Raw genomic sequence first — 21,662 nt, 5'->3', positions numbered from 1 at the left:
AACAAGTGACTCTAATTCTGGGACCTAAAGGATGCTCTTGCAGTTTACTAATATCATATTAACCTTTCTATTTCTGTTCCATAAGGACAAGCATTCTCTAATAGTAATGCAGCTGATTTATCTTCGATTCCAGTGGGCAATTCATCTCTGATCCCAAGGGGATAATCCTCTAACATTAAAAAACCCATGTGCATGCCATAAGTAATCTGCTACCCTGGTAGCTGCTTCCTGTGTGTAGTACAAGCCTGACCTATTAGGGAAACCTTACAATTCTCCATCTGGTAGCAAAGAATGAGAAATTCATGCCCAATACTGTCGCTAAACTGTACCTGTATGAACCTCTGGTTAGATCTTTCACTCTGCTCCAAACCAGAGGACTGCGATTGATTCTGGATACAATGCTACAAATAGCGAGCTTAGCTTGCACGCCATTTGTGGTGCTAGCTGCCTTCACCGTATCAGCCATTTGCTGAAAGGAACCAATAGTGGCCTCAGAACCCATCCAACAGGCAACATTCCTGCTGACGTGCCACTATTTGCAGAAGGTTACACCCAGTGTGCTTGGTAGCCCCACCACCAGTCTCCCCCAAGTCACAGATGAAGCTGCCATCCACCCGGCAAACATATCAAGTGTAACCTTGCATCCTTTCCCAATCTGCCTACTAGTTCCCAGAGGAGTTCCATAACTTGCTTAGCATTGGAGCTCTCAGTGATGGCATACCCGCATTCCGCACTTGTCCAGACTTAGCAGGAACATTGGCATCTGTACCAACAGGAGAAGCATCCCGCATTGGCTCAGAAGTGTTGTCAATGGTGGTTAGGATCTTGTACCTGTTGCTAGGGCCTAAGGAGCCAGCTGTGTGGCCTATTTCCACTTTCATATTCTGTTCACAGAACATGAACCCACCACTGTCTGCCACACACTCTTGAATATAGACAGACTGGTCATTTGTTGCATATCAGGAGACACAGCAACAACAGGGTTAACAGCGGTTTCCAATGACACCAAAGGTGTCACAGACCTTACCACTGGTGCCCCAACGTCACTGCAGCTCTGAATGGAAGCCTGAAGCCTGTTGCCCATCGCCAATGCAGCTTTCATCTATTTATGCTCAGTGGCGAGCTCTCCTCATGTCTGCACACAACTATCACAGTCCCTATCCATATCATACTATGTATACAATCTCAAAATATAAATAAAGAAATCAGGACTAATTGAGAAAGAACAAATAGACCCCTGCAGCAGATGAACCCATTTGGTACTGAGAGAAGAATATAAATATATACGAGAAATATAAACGAGAAGAATAAACCAACACCAAAATCTACTCTGCAGAGTTCCCACAGTGACCTAAGACCATGAGATTCACAGGCTCTTAAAAAAAGCAATAAATTGCACTACTAAAATCATACGCATGAGCAGTTACTTTATTTAGAAACTCAGCTCAGTTGGAAGCTACTGCAGGAAATAAAGCTTTAATTGTAAATAAATACTTGACAATCAGATAAAAATACAGATAATATTCACTTCATGACAGAAGCTCTGGGGGACAGGAGTTTGTGAGTGACATCACTGAATAAAACTAAAAAAGTGTACTAACATAAAATGATGCATGTCCACTACTGGATTCTCCTCCTGCCTGGGTAGCTGGACCTCTGTGTTATTCAGTTTTGTTATTTACTGTGAGGTGGTTTTCTAGTGTTAATATTGCTTGTTGCAAATCTTGAATGCTTTATACAAACCAGACATCAAGAGTAGTGTCTCATCTGAACTTCATATTATTACCGTTTTGTGATTTATTTCTAGCAGTTTGTTTGATTCAATGTGCAAGGTTGGTTGCTTGCTTCTCATTGTAGAAAGCTATCTTAAAATAGAGCTTGTAGAAGTGACTAGGGATTGTGATCATTCTGGAGACTTGGTAGACGAATTATTGACTGCAAACAGTTGGTAACCGTGTTGGAAATTGGTGATTGGCTGTGTATGACCATTAATCCTTAATGATCATCTAGCAGGTAGGTTGGCAGATTGTACCCAGTTCAGAGCTGTTTTGCGAGACAAATTATATGTGAGGAAGCAATAGTTCTAAGGAATTGACATTTGATAGTAACTATCAGTGATGGTTTTGTCTCAGTCTGTTTCTTGACTTAATAGGTATGGTGAGTTCTAATACACTGAAGATACATGTGAAACATAATGCAGTGTCTTCAGACATTGTTTTATTCAGAACAAACTTGCATTTTCATCTGTAGAACAATTCAGAGAGAAGCTGTTGCATAACTAATTAACATACAGGCATATACTGCAAAGTTTGTTTGGTAACAAAAAAAAAAAAAAAAAAAAAAAAAAAAAAAAAAACCCACAGACATTAATGGTCACAGAACTTCGCAAGGAGAAACCAGTCACAGTGCTCCTGGCAGCCAGTGTGTGAACCCTGTTCACAGCTCATAGAGCAAATCAGCTATCCACCTGATGTTACTGTGGTTTGCTGCATGTCTTTACACCAGCCCCCATAGCGAAATTGGAGCATCGTCCTCAATTTGTGCCAGAAGCATCACCCAGAAATCACACGAGAAAGTGTTCATGCCAACCGGAATACATATGGGGTGGTGGTTGAGCCGACAATGATTCCAATAGAGGTTGTTGAATTTTAGGCATATGCTGCAACTCGTTGTGTTGGAAATTTGGCTGTGATGTTTCTTGCAAAATGAAAACTGGCTCACTCTATCAATTGGGACAGTGTTATGCGTGGCCATTGATGAGAATGTCTAATGTTCTTTCGCTTCTGTGAAGGATATGATGCAGACCAATATACAGAGGTGTCAGTGCAGGTTTCTTCCCATCTCTGTGCAATATTACATGCATACAGGATTGCAACTTGTGATGCAAAAAGTTTTGTGCAGTTCCACAATGTGATGCTTGACATGGCTGGATTTGTGATAATCATTCTCTTAAGTGAGTAATGAAATGTGATTCATTCATCCATCATGAAAGCACGTGGGTCAATGAATTCACCAGGTAGCTGTAGAGCTTTTCCACATACTGACTCAGCCAGCAAAGAGTCCAGGTCAGACTTGCAAATGTTATGTAGGCCGAGTAAGATTAATGGTAACACTGATGTCCATTTTGACTCAAGCCACATTAGTGTGATTTTAAGGATCAGTGCTAGCATTCAAACACTCTGCAAAATTTGCTCAGCTGGGCAACCAAAGCTTGATACCTATTGTGACATAGAGGCAGTAGTCAGCATCTTCAGTGAAATGTTGTCCACTGGGATGGCCTCTAGCCATCCAGTAAAATGAAGAGTCACTCTAGAAAGATTTTGTTGTCTGTCTAAAGGGGGCTAATGAACATGTGCAAATTGTGCTGTTGAGTATTGAACATCTCGCACTGGGGCGTGGATATGGTGAGAAATCTTGCTTCACTGCATTGTGAGTGCACACGAGCCGAGGTTCAACAGTCTTTTGTGTTCTGAGCCATATGAAATGGCTAGTTATTAGTTTAATTGTTGCTCTGACACTGGGGTGACATAAGTTGCATAAGCTTTCAAAAGCACATTTATAGAACGGGGAAGGTATGAACAGATGAGTTCTACCATTTGAAACCTAACAGTGTAGTTGTCATTTGCACCCAAAAAGTTGGTAAGACTCAGTTGAAAGGAAGACCAGATGCAGTGTCTGTTAAAAATCACTGTAACTGGTCAGATTCATGTGTCTTGGTTAGCTGTGTGAAGTCAACTGCCTCCATGATACTGTTCATATGGGAAGGGCAGTCCACCACTACGTCATCAATCCATGATATATGTTGCACGTCAGTGCTGATTGTGCGATGAACTCCAATTTATCGTTTTGTCATGGTGAACACTTGTCATTATCTTGCGAAAAGGTGTAGCTGAGGGGTTTGTGGCCTGTATAAATTGCAAATTCACTTGGCTCCAGCTGTCTAAGAAAATATTTATGGACTTGTGCACTGCGAATAATTCACAGTCATATGTGCTCCATTTTTGTTGTGTTGGGAGAGTTTATGAGAGTAGAACATGAGAGGCTGCCAGGCATTGTTTGCATATTGTTGTAATGCAGTGCTGATTGCAGTGTGGCTGTTGTCCACTACAAGTGCAAGAGGTGCTTCTGATGCCAGATGAGCAAGAAGTGCTGTTTTTACTATGTTTGTTTAGCTGATTTAAAAGTGGCATTCATTGTGTCTGTTCACTGTATTGATGTTCTTCCATTTACTTTAGGACCAGATGATGCCTTGATAAGAGGCACCTGAAGTTCTGCTGAATGAGGTAGATGGGACCAATAAAAATCGAGAATTGCTGAACATTTCTCAGTTCTTGAGTTGTCTCTGGTCGTGGCATACTTGATGTGGCTTCAGCTTTTTCTGGTGATATTAAGTGGCCAGCAAAGCTGATCTTTGTCTACCCAAAACAAACTTTGCAGTTGCATGTATGGTTCTCGGGCGAGACATCGGATGTCATAGTGAAAACTCCACAATATTTCGTCAGCGCAACTGGCCGACATCTTCAGGTGCGACGAACACACTGCTAATGCAGCACCAGGGCCCCCTATTTATGCCAGTTTTAGGCAGGAAGTGCGCATGCGTGGAGGCCGCCAGCAAAACTCAGAGCTCTCTTGGGCTCATCTAAGGACAGCCTTGGCCTAAGAAGACCCAGTTTTTACGAGATTCCTTGTAGCTGCGGCATGTCGTACATCGGACAAACTTGTCGCACTGTAGAAGAGAGATGCACTGAACACCGACGCTACACTCGTCTGGAGCAACCAGAAAAGTCTGCAGTGGCCGAGCATTGTCTCAGTACAGGACATTCTATGAATTATCAACATACAAAAATTCTCGCATCGACGAGTTCGTACTGGGACAGTGTTATTAAGGAAGCAGTGGAAATACGTAGCTCGACGAATCTTGTAAACAGAGACACGGGCTTTCAGCTTAGTTCAGCATGGGATCCTGCACTGGCCATATTGAAGTCGCTTCGAGCAGAGAGGAATACTATTGGTCATAAGACGGACGACGATTCGCCAGCAACATAAATATTCTGTTGACAATGGGAGGATAATCAAGGTGCCTACGTGGACGCGCAGTTTTGCGTGCGGCTTCCGACAGAGGTCGCTGGGGCGGCCGATGGCAGCGCAGAGTAACAGCGGCAGCCTCCGCCCTTGCGGCTTCCGACAGAGGTCGCTGGGGCTGCCGATGGCAGTGCAGAGCAGCGGCGGCAGCCTCCGCGCATGCGCCGAAGTATTTGGTCCTTCATCCTGTAGGTGGCGTTACTGTCCTTCCAGCTATCAGTTGATATCGTCGCTATTGGCCATCGAATTTGGCGCCTCCACGCATGCGCACTTCCTGCCTAAAACTGGCATAAATAGGGGGCCCTGGTGCTGCCTTAGCAGTGTGTTCGTCGCACCTGAAGATGTCGGCCAGTTGCGCTGACGAAATATTGTGGAGTTTTCACTATGACATGCGACGTCTCGCCCGAGAACCATACATGCAACATGTCCGTCGGGAAAGCCTCAAGCAACACAAACTTTGCAGTGTTTAACATGACACTGTAATTGTCTAGGCATCAAAAAACCTCAAGTAAATGCTGTCCATATTCCTCCGCTGTTACCGAAAAAAGCGAGGACATCATCAAGATGTGCAAAACAAAACAACAACCCTTGCAGCACCGTACCATGTCTGGGCAGCAGTTCTGAATTCAAATGTCGTGAATTAGCTTTCAAAGAGGCCAAATGGATTGATGATAAACATTTTCGGTATACCTTTCTCAGCTACAGTAATTTGAGCACAGGATTTTGCACAATCTAACATCCTAAACACTGTTGTGCCCTGTAGTGCAGATTTATAGTCTCTCAATAATGGTACAGATAATGATTTGGTTTTGTCCTAGCGTTAAGGGCACAAAAATCCCCGCATAGATAGCTGCACCACTCTTCTTCGGGACCAAACGTATAGGCGATTATCATGGGCTGCTGGGTGGATGGATGATGTCTTTTTTCAACATGGAATTAAATTTGGCCTTTGCAACAGCATAGCAGCCTGTAGCAAGTCGTCTAGGTCTATGTGAAATTGGTGGGCCTGCAATAGTATTAATATAATGTATGGTGCCGTGATGTACCTGTTTTGTGGTGCCTGGAGGACACACGATATCTGGGAGCAACCCCAATAGCTCAACGTTATCTACTGCCTGTTGACCAGATCAGGTTGTTGTTGTGTACCACTGTGCTGTGTTGAAACCTGTCGGCAGAAAGGCAAGTGATGCTGTCGAGGTGTGCATTGACCCTGTCTGGCAGTAGGCAATAGTGTGCTAAAATGTCGGCCCCGACAACTGGTTCTGTCACATCTGCCACAGCAAAATTCCACAGAGCTCATGTCATAGTCCCATGCATTGTGTTCCCTAAGTCAAGGTGGATGAGTTGTTAGCCAAAAAAGTAATTCCATGTGTTCCGTTCCATATGTTGTGAATGTGTCGCATTCCATAAGTTGTGATGGGTGAACTGTTTCCCGCAGAAATATGTAACCAGCTCCATGGCCGATACTTGTGTAACAGGGTTCAGGGCAAAATACATAGATCAAAATCATTGTCCACTAAAAATCCCACGATATCTGGGAGCAACCCCAATAGCTCAACGTTATCTACTGCCTGTTGACCAGATCAGGTTGTTGTTGTGTACCACTGTGCTGTGTTGAAACCTGTCGGCAGAAGGGCAAGTGATGCTGTCGAGGTGTGCATTGACCCTGTCTGGCAGTAGGCAATAATGTGCTAAAATGTCGGCCCCGACAACTGGTTCTGTCACATCTGCCACAGCAAAATTCCACAGAGCTCATGTCATAGTCCCATGCATTGTGTTCCCTAAGTCAAGGTGGATGAGTTGTTAGCCAATGTCGGCCCCGACAACTGGTTCTGTCACATCTGCCACAGCAAAATTCCACAGAGCTCATGTCATAGTCCCATGCATTGTGTTCCCTAAGTCAAGGTGGATGAGTTGTTAGCCAAAAAAGTAATTCCATGTGTTCCGTTCCATATGTTGTGAATGTGTCGCATTCCATAAGTTGTGATGGGTGAACTGTTTCCCGCAGAAATATGTAACCAGCTCCATGGCCGATACTTGTGTAACAGGGTTCAGGGCAAAATACATAGATCAAAATCATTGTCCACTAAAAATTTTTATCCCATGTTGCAATCTGTTATGAAGAGGCACAGATACAGTGACTGACAATCGGGTATGCCTACTTCACACAGTCATTTCGATTCAGTAAAGAACACGGCGAAGTGCACTTCTGCACTCGGTCTTCGAACTTTTAGTGATACCAGCAATTGTGTAGTTGGATTGTGTCATTTGCTGCTGAGAAGTTCATGGAGGAATGGCTTCTTGATCATTTACAGAAACATACCCATTCAGAGAGTAGTTCACTGATCTGTTTACTTAGTGTGTCAACGTTGTTTGTGAGGCTTTTCTAATCTTAACAGCAAGTTGAAAAAGAGAGAGAGGGGAGATGTATATGTACGTATGAAAAACCCCTTCCCTCAAAAATGTTTCTCTCTTTCATAACTCCTCTGTGTTACCATAGATGACATGTCACTGATCTCATTTGTACTAAGATTGCAGTACATGCAAGGTGCCTGTTTGTTTTCACTGCCATGAGTGGAATGAATAAGTTCCAGTAAATGTTCACCAATCTGCAGTCTTCTGTAGTTGTTGTCTCCTGCGTAGAAAACAGCACATAGGTCGTGAATCCCTTATCTTGAGGCTGTAAGAAACTCTTAGTGAGAAACTGTTATTTTAAAAATAATTAAATTTCCAATCAGTTTGTTTATACAGAATCCCACTAGCTTTTTATTGGCAGAACATGAAAAACTGCACAATTACATTCCACTTTAGGGTTGCAAATGATTTCTATTCTTCAACAAATTAATGAACTGCATAATTCCTTAGTTAGTATCACACTGTCCTCAACTATATTTTGAAATAACCATACATTACTAATAAAGTCTTCACTAACACCGACTGCAGCAGACAACATGTCTGTCCTCTGTCACTTCCCAACCAGCTGTGATCTTACAGCTGAACCGCTTTGCCCGCCGTCCAAGTTAGGCGCAATCCGAAGATCACCAAAGTGCTTTGCCTGCCTTTTCATTTAGCAGTTGTTTATTATTCTGCTGGTTATTAATACTTGTGGAATAATGGAATGATAGCACGCTATCGAGAGATGCTTTAAATATGAAATGTAAGTAAATTTTGCTGTTTAGTTTGTCTAATATTAACAATAGAAGATTGTCATTTTGGTGTGCAACTTCTGAATACAGCAACCAATTGCAGAAAAGGACCACAAATTAGGTGGCCTTTCTCACAATACCAGTACCTAACAAACCATCTGTCATCATTATTATGTCATCTTGCAAGTGCTGCTTTCTCAACTGCTCTATGAAGAGCTTCTTATACATGAATATGATGGTTGCAAATCCAGAAATATTACAGTGTGCACACACCCCTATTGATGTACTGTGGCCTGCTGTTTCAAGTGAAGTGCAGCTCAGGACAATTGTGTCCTGAATCCTGTCTGCCAGGTCCACTATGATGTCAAGCGACATTTCTGTTTGGGAAGCTATAATGTCTTTAGCTGTGCTGCAAGGAGACTTCTCCATAATGTGTGTAACAATATATCTGGCACCATTCACACTCCGACTTTGCTTCATAAATGGCAGAGGTACTGGGATGGTTTTCTGTCTCCAGTGTCTTCCTGTGTCAGTACCTGTCTCATTCGTTCTTCTTGCAAAGCTACAAATTAACTCAGCCTTGAGCTTTGTATATGCTTCTCTATCTGGAGGTGAAGTTATTATGTCTTGCACCTCTGCTGCTTAATGATGATCTAATTGGCTGAACATCAGTGTGAATTTGGTAGAGTCCGTAGCCACTCCAGTGCCAGAAAACTTTCCTCTGCCTGTGAAAACTGTAACACTGGGTTGTGTGACAAAAACGGAGGTAGCCACACTGCAAATCTGGATAAGCCGGTGCACCTTCCATCTCACATTTTTCTTTTTCTTGAAATTTCGGCATGATACTTCTGTATTGCTGACTTTATTTCCTCTTGCTGTATCACGTCAGGGTCACCACTGTCACAGTCCGTTGCTTGACATACGAAATCAGTAGGTCCGCTTATTTCTAATATGACGAGGACAAATGTGAAACATAATACAGTATCATGTGACACTGTTTTATTCATAACTTTCATGTACATTCATATGTAGAACAGTAGAACAACTCAGAGAGAAGCTGTTGCCTAACTAATTAACATACAAGTGCATACCATCGTGTTTGTTTGGTAACCAAGTGAAATTAAAATACAGATATTAATAATGACAGAACTTGGCACTGTAGCAAGGAGAAACCGATCATAGCACTCCTGGTGGCCATGGCATGAACCGTGTTGACAGGTTGTCAAACGAGTCAGATGCCCACCTGATGTCGCTGTGATATGCTGCGTATCACTACAGGTTCACTGCTGGAACAATGGCCTCTCCTTAGTTAATATCGAGGCATTCACAGAGTGGAAAGGAGAAGTTATTAATTGTATTAGATGCTTGATGACTCTTCTTTAGGAAATTGCATTTGGGAGGGGGGGGGGGGGGGGATGGGGGGAAGTATCCAGTGTATGAGCAGTGCGCCTCCCAAGGATACGTGTTCTCCAAAAGAAAAGGGTCACCCTGTGACCGATTGAGAGCTTTGTATGTCATCAGCTGCAAATCATTGTCCACATTGGCATTAATGCTGTTTATGATCTGGAATCTGTGACTACTTCAGTTCTCTCCAGAGGCTAGCAGAATTGGTAAAGACAGACAGCTTCACATGTAATTCTCAGAACAACTGATGATTTACTGTGTTATTATCATGAGTAGGAGGAGTGGAGAGTAAATGTGTGATTTTGTCAAAAGAATATTGAGCAGGAGGTTGCTACTTCAAAGGCCATGTGAGACTGCTTAACACTAGTTATTTGACCATAGAAACTACCATCACATTGCTAATTCTGAATTTGAGGATTGTGTTAAGAGCGGTAATTCTATAAATTATTATTATTATTATACTCATGCCAGAATTTGTTATATGTTAATTGGATGTCACTTAGCCGGCCGAAGTGGCCGTGCGGTTAAAGGCGCTGCAGTCTGGAACCGCAAGACCGCTACAGTCGCAGGTTCGAATCCTGCCTCGGGCATGGATGTTTGTGATGTCCTTAGGTTAGTTAGGTTTAATTAGTTCTAAGTTCTAGGGGACTAATGACCTCAGCAGTTGAGTCCCATAGTGCTCAGAGCCATTTGAACCATTTTTTTTTTTATGTCACTTAATCACACAAATCTTTATGACTCAATTTTCATAGTTTCCCTTCAGCTCTCGTATTTTCACTGTGTATTCTGTTTCTTTCTTCAGTCTTCTGTATTCCTTTTTTCTTTGCAGTTTTGCTCTCCAACTAGCCAAAACTTCTGAGGAGTTCGTGTGGGCTCTTTTTAGATCTTTTTTGACATATTTAATCTGTGGTATAGTTTTCAGTTGGTTCATGAATGTTAAAAGGTTGTGGATAAGTCTATGAATGTGTAATCTTATTTTTTAAATGTCTCCTGTGAGGTTTGATAATTTTTCTATTATATTCCAGGATTTTAGTTTGTATCCATCTCCCATTCTGTTAGACTGATTTAATTTAATATACAATTGAATTATTATGTGAGGTGTTTTTTGAGATGCACATTGTGAGACAATAATAATATTTTGTTTCCATTATACTATCAAATCTGACAATGCTTCGCAATTGCTAAACTGTTTTGGAATGGTGTACACATCCTAATGTCCTTCTCCCCTCCTCTCCCTGTCCATCTCCTCCCCCTGTCATTGTACATTTTTCCTCCTCTTTCTGCCTTGTTTGGCCATCTCCTCCTCTTCCTCCTCCTCCTCCCCCCTCCCTCCCTTTCTGACTGTCCATCTCGTACCTCCCTCACCCCCACCCCCCCAAATCTCTCTATATCTCCTCCAGGTGTCAACCCTTTGACGGGTAATTTTACTGGACCAGTTTCCTAGATGGTGCATGGAGTAGGTATTGGGTACCCCAGGCTTGACAGACTGATCGATCTCTGACTGACAGGAAACTCTTTTTGCACAATGGCTGTTTAGTTTTTGTAGGCAACCCAGAACAAACGAAGGCCTTTCCATCTTGAACCGAAACTGAGTCATTCATGAAACACACACATACACTCGGCCAACTGTGAATATGATAGTAGGGGGCCTTACGTCAGTATGTCATTATGTGTGGAACAAATCAGTCTTAAAAATTTATTTTGATGACATTTTTTACTGCTCACTGCGTGCTGAAAATAGAACAATTTAATTAGTTTTAGGCCATTAGGCACAATAGCAATACATTTCTGTGCTTAGGATTGTAGTTTATTGTATCAAAGATTTTAGAATGATTCAAGAATGGCCTGAATTTCATTATGGTTGGTGGCACTCAAGACTATCTTAAAAAATTCAGAGATCGCAACTTTAGTTGGCATTTCCTTCCTAGATCATTTTGTACTTTTTTAAGATGTTAGTTACATGAGCCAGATGGTGGTGGTGGTGGTGGTGGTGATGGTGATAAATACACTTTCAAGTTTTGTATATCAGATGCTTACCTTTGTTGTCTGCTACTTTAGTTGCGTTGGAAGTATTCCTGTTTCTCACATCTTTTACTGTTAAAAGGTGTAAAAATTGCAACTGTTGTTGAAGGGAATCTACACTTTCTGTTATCAGCCATAGTACTTTGAACAAATACAACACTATTTAGGCAAAGCTTTCCATACTGCTTGCTTGACTGAGTACTTGAAACTATGTATATATTAGTAATATCGTAATACTTGCAATGGAAGCTTCTGCTGTTGATTAACTTATTATGTGAAAGATGACGACACTCAGTCGCAGGCAGACACAGCAGGAAGGCTGCTACACATTTGAGCTTTCAGCCAAAAGGCTACCTCCTAAAGTAGAAAACAGACACACATACACACACACACACACACACACACACACACACACACACAAACACACACACACACACACACACACACAAACACACACACACGAACAAACATGCGAGTATGCGAGTAGTGCGACCACTGTCTCTGGCTGCTGACACTGGACTGCATACGGTAGCTGTACCTGATGGGAGACATGATCCATGGCTGGTGGGGGTAATGAGGAGGCTGGGATGGCAGGTTAGGGGCAGGGGAAAGTGTAGTGCTGTTTGTGGAGGCATGCAGGGACATGGTGGGGGCAAGGTAGAGGTGCTTGGTGTAGTCAGGAGGTTTGAAGGGGTTGGGGGGGGGGGGGGGGGGTAGTGAAAAAGGAGAGAAGTAGAGGAGGGAGAAAAAGCTAGTGGGTGCATCAGTGGATTAGAAGGCTGTATAGTGCCGGAGGGGAGAAGGGAAGGGCATAGGTGGCTGAAGAACAGGGACTAGCAAATATTGAATTGTGCAGGTGTTAACTCTCCCTGCATATACCTATGTTCACATAATCCCTGCCCTCCCCCCTACCCATCCTCAACCTTTGCTAGTCTCTGTCGTTCACCCACCTATCCCTCTCCCTGCTCTCACTCTCACTCTAGCACTGCACAGCTTTCTGTTCCACCAATACATCCACTAGTCTTTTTCCCCTCTCCTATTTCTCTCCTTTTCCACTCCCCCACCCCCTCTCAGACCTGCTGATTGCATCTACAACCCAGTCATGTCCCCACTGTGTCCCTGCATGCTCCCACAAGTAGAACTACAGCCCTAGACTGCTATCCCTTCCTTTCCCCGATGCACTCTCTTCCGTATCCACACCACCCACAGACTGCTTCTCCCATTAGTGCAGTTGGCTGCACACAGCCCAGCCTCAGTGGCAATAGATGGTGGACGTGTGTGTGTGTGTGTGTGTGTGTGTGTGTGTGTGTGTGTGTGTGTCCTACTTTAAAAGAAAGCCTTTTAGCCAAAAGCTCAAATGTATAGCAGTTTTTTTGTTGTGCCTGTCTACAACTCAATATCTTCTCTTTACGTAGAGTAGCAAGCTATTGTTTTCAGTTTGCTATTATTCAGTCTTGTATGAATGTATTATTCTTGTATGAATATCAAGAGCTCAGATGGAAACCCAGTTCTAAGCAAAGAAGGGAAAGCAGAAAGGTGGAAGGAGTATATAGAGGATCTATACAAGGGTGATGTACTTGAGGACAATATTATGGAAATGGAAGAGGATGTAGATGAAGATGAAATGGGAGATACGATACTGCGTGAAGAGTTTGACAGAGCTCTGAAAGACATGAGTTGAAACAAGGCCCCGGGAGTAGACAACATTCCATTGGAACTACTGACGGCCTTGGGAGAGCCAGTCCTGACAAAACTCTACCATCTGGTGAGCAAGATGTATGAAACAGGCGAAATACCCTCAGACTTCAAGAAGAATATAATAATTCCAATCCCAAAGAAAGCAGGTGTTGACAGATGTGAAAATTACCGAACAATCAGTTTAATAAGCCACAGCTGCAAAATACTAACACGAATTCTTTACAGACGACTGGAAAAACTAGTAGAAGCCGACCTCGGGGAAGATCAGTTTGGATTCCGTAGAAACACTGGAACACGTGAGGCAATACTGGCCTTACGACTTATCTTAGAAGAAAGATTAAGGAAAGGCAAACCTACGTTTCTAGCATTTGTAGACTTAGAGAAAGCTTTTGACAATGTTGACTGGAATACTCTCTTTCAAACTCTAAAGGTGGCAGGGGTAAAATACAGGGAGCGGCAGGTTATTTACAATTTGTACAGAAACCAGATGGCAGTTATAAGAGTCGAGGGACATGAAAGGGAAGCTGTGGTTGGGAAGGGAGTGAGACAGGGTTGTAGCCTCTCCCCGATGTTATTCAATCTGTATATTGAGCAAGCAGCAAAGGAAACAAAAGAAAAATTGTTCGCCGATGACATTGTGATTCTGTCAGAGACAGCAAAGGACTTGGAAGAGCAGTTGAATGGAATGGACAGTGTCTTGAAAGGAGGATATAAGATGAACATCAACAAAAGCAAAACGAGGATAATGGAATGTAGTCGAATTAAGTCAGGTGATGCTGAGGGAATAAGATTAGGAAATGAGACACAAAGTAGTAAAGGAATTTTGCTACTTGGGGAGCAAAATAACTGATGATGGTCGAAGTAGAGAGGATCTAAAATGTAGACTGGCAATGGCAAGGAAAGCGTTTCTGAAGAAAAGAAATTTGTTAACATCGAGTATAGATTTAAGTGTCAGGAAGTCATTTCTGAAAGTATTTGTATGGAGTGTGGCCATGTATGGAAGTGAAACATGGATGATAAATAGTTTGGACAAGAAGAGATTAGAAGCTTTCGAAATGTGGTGCTACAGAAGAATGCTGAAGATTAGATGGGTAGATCACATAACTAATGAGGAGGTATTGAATAGAATTGGGGAGAAGAGGAGATTGTGGCACAACTTGACCAGAAGAAGAGATCGGTTGGTAGGACATGTTCTGAGGCATCAAGGGATCACCAATTTAGTATTGGAGGGCAGCGTGGAGGGTAAAAATCGTAGAGGGAGACCAAGAGATGAATACACTAAGCAGATTCAGAAGGATGTAGGTTGCAGTAGGTACTGGGAGATGAAGAGGCTTGCACAGGATAGAGTAGCATGGAGAGCTGCATCAAACCCGTCTCAAGGACTGAAGACCACAACAACAACAACATTATTCAGTCATGGATTTTCCATTGTTTTATTATGTGAAAACACTCTTTTGTTAATGTAATATTAATATACATATACTAATGTGTTCTCTTAAAGTTTTAACTAAAGTTTTTAATGTAGTCACATGTGTATAAAATCAAATAAACAATAATGTGAGAGAGGTAACCTTAACTTTCCTACAAATGTTTCTTTGCAGGAATAATCTGACAATTTTAGAGGTGCTTCGGATATCTGGTAGAGCGACACAAGCACAGTTCAAATTTGGTAATAGGAAACCAGGTTCAGATGAGCCCCTTATGTTTGAACTGTCAAAAAAACATCTCAGAGATTGTGAAAGTGAGTGCAACTGGCAGTGATATGTAGTTCAAGGAAGTTTTTGATTATGTACAGATATATTAAATTCATTTTGATAGACTAGTGTTTAACATATTGAACATATTTGTATTCCTAACATATTATGCATTTTGGATGGGTTTCTTATTTCAGGAGAAAAGAACCGCAGATTTCCAGCACCAAATTTAACTGTAAAAAGATCATTCACGGCAAGAAATACTGGTGAACTTCCCATATACATCAGTGGCTTTAGAATTAATGGGCTTCCATGTGAAGGATACGGATTTCGAATTCTAAATTGTGCTGCCTTCCATCTGCAACCCAATGGAACACGCAAAATTGATATAGCCTTTACACCAGACTTCACACTTGCGCGAGTGCATAGAATACTAGGCATAGACACAAGTCTTGGCATTTCTGTCAATTATTCACTTATAGCAACAATACCTCCATACTTTCTTGCTACTTGCTCAAGTGTTCTTGGAAGGCCAACATGGGAACCATTAGTTTATTATACTGCAGTCAGTTTCATGGTATTTCTTTTGCTCTGTGTACTGACAGCAGCATACTTAGAATCGGATCGTATACTAAAGTGTACTGTTGTTAACATAAAACAAGAAAAAGCTCATAAAAGTTCATTGGATGCAAGAATACCTACTTCAAGCCCAGCTGAAATGGCTAGCACTAGTGCACAAAAATGTACTGAGAAATCACATAGTAAATTAGATACTGAATGGAATGCTAATAATCCACCATTGGTGCCGTCTCATGAGAAACAAAATACAGATCTACACAGTCCACAACAGTCTCACAACAGTAGTAGTTCAAAATCATATATGTGGAATACATTTGAAGGAAAGCAGAATTCAACCGATGGGCTTCCTAAAGACCACCCGACAGTCATAAAGTATGATGATGTAGATGCGGGATATTCTACCTCATCCACACCACTTCTTTCTGTTAGACACAGGAAAAAACTGTCTAAGAAAAACAGTAATAACAGTGAAGCATCATCATTATCTGAAACAGTGCAAGAAAATGTTTCAGTGAAGAAAGGTTGGAGTAATATGTATATTAGACAAAATACTCCTCCCACTCAAAGTGGAAAATCACGATTAAATCTTGCAGAACCTAAAGTTCCTAATAACAGCACTATACAGGAGCCAGAAATGATTCAGAAGACAAAGAGAACTCTTGAAGTTGTAAAGGAGAATAAAAAATCTACTCGCTTGTTGAAAAAGGGCAGCAAGCTCCCTGTAGAACCAGTAAAGTGCTATGAAGAGGAAACATCGTCCACCACAACAGAGAGCTCAAACAATGAGGAAACTGAGAAGGTGAGTAATAGATTATACATTTTAGCAGCTGATATATATATATATATATATAGCATAGTTATAAACTACCATATAAAACAATGACACTGTATAAAGCATCAGTAAGATTTCCTTCCTTAACCAGTGTGACGTAGTTCTGTTATTTAGGATTTCATTCATGAGCAAAGAACATTTAGAGAGGAATAAATCTTTCACATTGTTGACAGTTCAGATGGCAACAGGCTGTATTGTGTAGTCGAGTTTAAATGGAAAAAACTCCCTTGTAACACAAACCTTTTATTCTCTACATGAGTGCCTTCCAGTAGTTTAAGACTCTTTGACTGTACCATTTTACTTACTTGAACACACAGTTGGAAATATCTTTCCTCATGTAATAAATAACTGTATGTACCATGACTATACCAATTATGTAATGAAATGTTAGTTATGGGCTAAAAGTGAGATCAGTCAGTATTGATATGAAGTGAGATCAGCCAATATTGGAAAGTCGTTTTGTTACTGTATGGGTACATTAAACTTGACAGAATGTTAAAAAGTTGCAATAGGAATGTGCTGGAAATAGGCTCAATGAACATAATTTGCATGGGAACAGTTTGCTATCTCTGATGTGGAAAGCTGTGAATGCACAGGGTCCCCAAAAATTTTAATGTATAAATGGAAAGAGAAACTGACATGCTTCATTCTTGAGTTCATCATACAGATGAAGAAAGTACACTAATTGACAACATTGTGAAAAAGGATGAATAATGGGTTTTCCACAGTGCACCTGAATCTGAGTGACAGTTTTTCTCAAGAGCATCACAGCTTCAAATTGGGATTAGGTACTTGGCACTGCAATCAGTGCTGCTGCGAATGCGCAAATATTGCAGTAGATTTAGTGAGTCATGTGACACAAACAAATGGAAATGTTAAAGCACCAAAGAGTTCTTGCATATTTCTGGGATGCAAGACTACAGTATTGTATACACAGTCAGGAGCTTGTATCCTGCAGCTTCTACTCATTCCTATTAAGTTTGTTGCAGGATAATGGTTCCACAGTGAGAAAAGAATTAAAAATTAGATTAAAATGTGGCTGTTGTTGCAGAAAGGAGCATTGTACAACAATGGTGCATGAAAGCTATTACCCTGGTCAAATAAACTTTTAGACAGAAACAGAGTTCAAATCTGTGCCTTGTAAATGAGTTTTGAACTTTTCATTGTTTTCCCATAAGACATATGGCAACTGGTAGAATACTTTATTAACCCTTTTCACTCCAGTGCCGAGTGGCACTCAACATTGCATATTGTCTTCTCCACTCTGATATCGAGCCCTTATTTGGCACAATTTTTTGTATCTCTGATTCTCCACTCTTAAACATGACTGTACTAGGCATCAGTGCTGCACTGCACTGCCGTCTAAGGAAACTCATGTTAACCCGGTGTTGAATTGTAGCAGTTGTATTGAGAGAGAGAGGATGTAATCATTACGTTCAAATTAGCAGGTGCAAAATGGCAAGTTTTTCATGCACAGTCCTTTGTAACGAAGAGATTGTACAGGTCGTAGAGGAATGTCTAAGTGAAAATGAGAGGAACTTTGATGCTAATGTCAGCGATTTTGATGTTGACAGTGATTCATTTGTATACTGTTGGAGTGAAATGATGGTGGAATCAGTCTACCATGAAGAGTTTTGTAGTCTTATGCGTTATGTAAATGAATTTGAGTAAAAGAACACTTTGTTGTAATGTATAGCCTAATTAGCATAATAGTTGATCAGTGGCCTCAGTGTTTCCACAAAGAGTCTAGTGCAATTCTCTGTGGTGTGTTCACTGCACAGGTGGTGGTGATTTAAATAGAAGGGCATGGAGATACCCTGTGTCTGCATTATAGAGTGGAAAGGGTTAGCAAGACCATGGTCCAGTTTCTCTCCAGCAGAAGAATGAAGCTTGTATACGACATTAAAGTTTCATAAACTTTTTATCTAATAAAACTGTTTGGACATTCCATTGGACAACTTTCATATTTGAGTAAGCTAATGAAATTTCAACTGCAGGCAAAAATATTTTGTTAGGCCTTTGAATATTCATCATGAAATTATGGACCAATGAGGGGTGCACTTGCATCCCCCCCCCCCCCTCCCACACACACACACACACACACACACACACACACACACACACACACACCAACCATTCAGTTCACATGCATGGCCAGGGGAGGAGTGTGTGTGTGTGTGTGTGTGTGTGTGTGTGTGTGTGTGTGTGTGTGTGTGAGAGAGACAGAGAGAGAGAGATTGAGAGAGAGAGAGAGAGATAGGAATGGGATGGAGAGGGGAAAGGTTCCCATTGGTCAGCTACAGTGGAGGGAAAAAGTAGCAGGAAGACTGCAGGAATATGTAAACAGATGGAAACAGAAGAGCAGTGGACAAAATGAACTAATAGATTTGAAGAGAGAATGTTTGGAAAAGAAGGATATGTTTAAAGGAGATCCCTCATTGACATCATTCAGACAAGCAATCATGGACAGAAGGAAGGGGCAGTTGAGGGAATTTCCAAATGGCAGAGGTTGTAAAGCAGCCATTTCTGTTAACTTCTCCCTGTTTTCTGTAGTTTACACTTCTCTGTCACCCAGTCCCACAACAATCATACTTGCTACAGTCAGGAGACCACAGTGTTTCCTCTAGTCATTCCTGCTTTGCCTCTTTGTACTTTCTGTCAATTTAATTTTTAGATGTCCATATTATCTTTTGCCTGCTTCATTTGCTCCATTTTTATTTTATCTCCTGTCATCAGTAAGGCATCTATACTTTGCAAGTGGAGGGTACATCTGGTACCACTGTTATTTCTCATCCTTCTGTGGCCCATTTCCAAATGATGCATGGGATGAATGACTGTCAACCAACTTATGTGTGAGCTCTAATTACTCTGATTTTCTTGTTGTGCTCATTGTGTGAGACATATATGGAGGAAATAATATGTTGCCTAACTCTTCATCAGTCATAATTTCTCAGAATTTCAATAGTAAATGTCTCCGCTATAGATGATGCCTCTCTTGTAGTCTGTCACAGGAATTTACTGATCTGTCTAAAATTATTTTATGCTTACTAAATGATCCCATGATAAAATGTGCCACTTTTTGTTGAATGTTCTCTCTCTCTTTTCTATAAATGCAACTTGGTAAGGACTCTAGAATGATGAACAATACTCAACAATTGGCCATGCGAGTGTTTCATAGGCTCCATATTTCTCAGATGAATTATATTTCCTTAAGATTCTTCCAGTAAATCTCAACTTGACATCTTCTTTTCCAACAGCTAGTTTCATTTGGTCATTCCACTTTAGATCACTCTGGACAGTTAGTTCCAAGTATCTTACAGTTGTTATTTATTCCAGAAATGTATAGCCAACAGTATAATCAAAGAATAATGGATGTCTTTATCTATTTGTGCACAATATATTTATTGATGTATAGGGTTAATTGCCAGTCTGTGCACCAGTTATTTATGCTTTCCAGGTCTTCCTGCAATTCATTACAGTCTTCTGGCCTTCATATCAACAACCTCAAAATCTGCAAACAGCCTCATGAAGGTCCCAATGCTATCCACTGTATCATTTATGTATATATTGTAAACAGTGATGGTTTTATCAGACTTCTTTGGCATACTCTGGAAATTACATTTACAACTGTTCATCCTGTTTTGTTAAGAGTGACATGTTGCGTTCTATCTGCTAGGAAGTCCTGAATCCAGTATCTTCTGATACTTGGCAGACTCAGATTTTGCTCACTAAACATCTACATGGGACTTTATCAGATGCCTTCTCTAAGTCAAGGAACATGGCATAAACATAAGCTCCTCTCTCTGTCTTCAGCACTCTGGATTTCACGGACTAACAGAGTATTATCTGTTCCGTGAAATCTCTGTTTATGGAATCCATGTTGATTTCATTGAAGACAGTCCTTCAAAAAATCGCAATACAGGTTATCTGAGTTAAGCATATAATAATATAAAATTTAATTACTTGAGAAGTAATTGAGATACTTATTGTCATTATGTTTGTACAAGTATGGTAATTCCAAATGTTTTTCTTTGCATATTTGACACACTTCAATATGTGTACCATTAGTGTTTGCTTTTCGACGTTGTCGGTCAACAAGGTTGAAAACACACAAAAAATGCTATACAGAGAACGGAAACAGTTCACAGAAGAAAGATCAATCAACTCAAAAAACTCCAGTCATAACACAATACCTTTACACACAGCCAAGAGAAACACAAACACAAATTCTACCTAAGATTAGTGAATCTTACTGACACACAGTTAAACAGTAAAGAAAGACAGCTGTTGGAGAAAGGATTAAGATACAATGTAAATTGAAAAATAGATGTAGATTACTTAGAAAATCTAAATATAGACACAGAAAGTGTTTTGACAAGGGAAGATAAGCATGAAAACAGCAGGATCAACATTGGACTAACTAGAGAACTAGTAATAAAGGAAAAGAAAAACAGAATATAATAACCAGTATAAAAACACAACACAAAAACAACAAAAACTCAGAATCTGCAATACTCAGAAAACTTAGAACAAAACTTCAAAATGAAAATGTTATCATTTCAAAAGCAGACAAGGGGAACACAGTAGTACTGATAGACAAAGAACAATACATTCAAAATACACAAGAATTCATCTTACAAAATAACATTACCAAATTAAATTGCTCTACCACTGGGCTACCCAAGCACAACACACGACCCGTCCTCACAGCTTCTATTCTGCCAGTACCTCGTCTCCAACCTTCCAAACGAGGTTCTGGCAAAATTGAAGCTGTGAAGACAGGTTGTGGGTTGTGCTTGCCTGCGAAAGGCAAAGGTGCCGAGTTTGAGTCTCGGTCTGGCACACAGTTTTAATCTGTAACGAAGTTTCATATCAGCACACACTCTGTGGCAGAGTGAAAATATCATTGTGTTAAAATTACTGTCTGAAAATTTCGAAGTACAAGAAAAAAGAACCATAAAGACACTACACAGCTAATACAAAAAATAAAATATATAAAAATTGCAGACACAGCAACACTCCTCTCATTTGATATAGAAATCATGTATTCCAACATATCAGTACCGGAAACAGTAGAAATCATAGATAAGGACCTGAAAACTTATAGTCAACTCCCAGGTGAACAGATTAAGGAAATACACACATTAATAAAGCACATAAAAGAACAACATTACTTCCAATTCAATAATGAATTTTATTTGCAAG

At 40.8% G+C, this 21,662-nt stretch overlaps 1 protein-coding gene across 3 annotated transcripts in view; it reads left to right on the top strand.

The window, feature by feature from the left end:
• Positions 1-21,662, top strand: part of LOC124621849 (transmembrane protein 131) — a 386,383-nt gene that overhangs the window by 293,739 nt on the left and 70,982 nt on the right. For all 3 annotated transcript variants that reach the window (XM_047147293.1, XM_047147295.1, XM_047147292.1), the window contains exons 18-19: positions 14,954-15,093; positions 15,244-16,424. In XM_047147293.1, coding sequence (XP_047003249.1) covers positions 14,954-15,093; positions 15,244-16,424 — 1,321 coding nt within the window. The remainder of the gene's footprint in view (positions 1-14,953; positions 15,094-15,243; positions 16,425-21,662) is intronic.

The sequence above is a fragment of the Schistocerca americana genome, chromosome 7 (genome assembly GCF_021461395.2).
Source record: "Schistocerca americana isolate TAMUIC-IGC-003095 chromosome 7, iqSchAmer2.1, whole genome shotgun sequence".
NCBI lineage: Eukaryota > Metazoa > Arthropoda > Insecta > Orthoptera > Acrididae > Schistocerca > Schistocerca americana.
The sequence above is the reverse complement of the archived record's forward strand: the minus strand, read 5'-3'. Positions and strand labels throughout refer to the sequence as shown.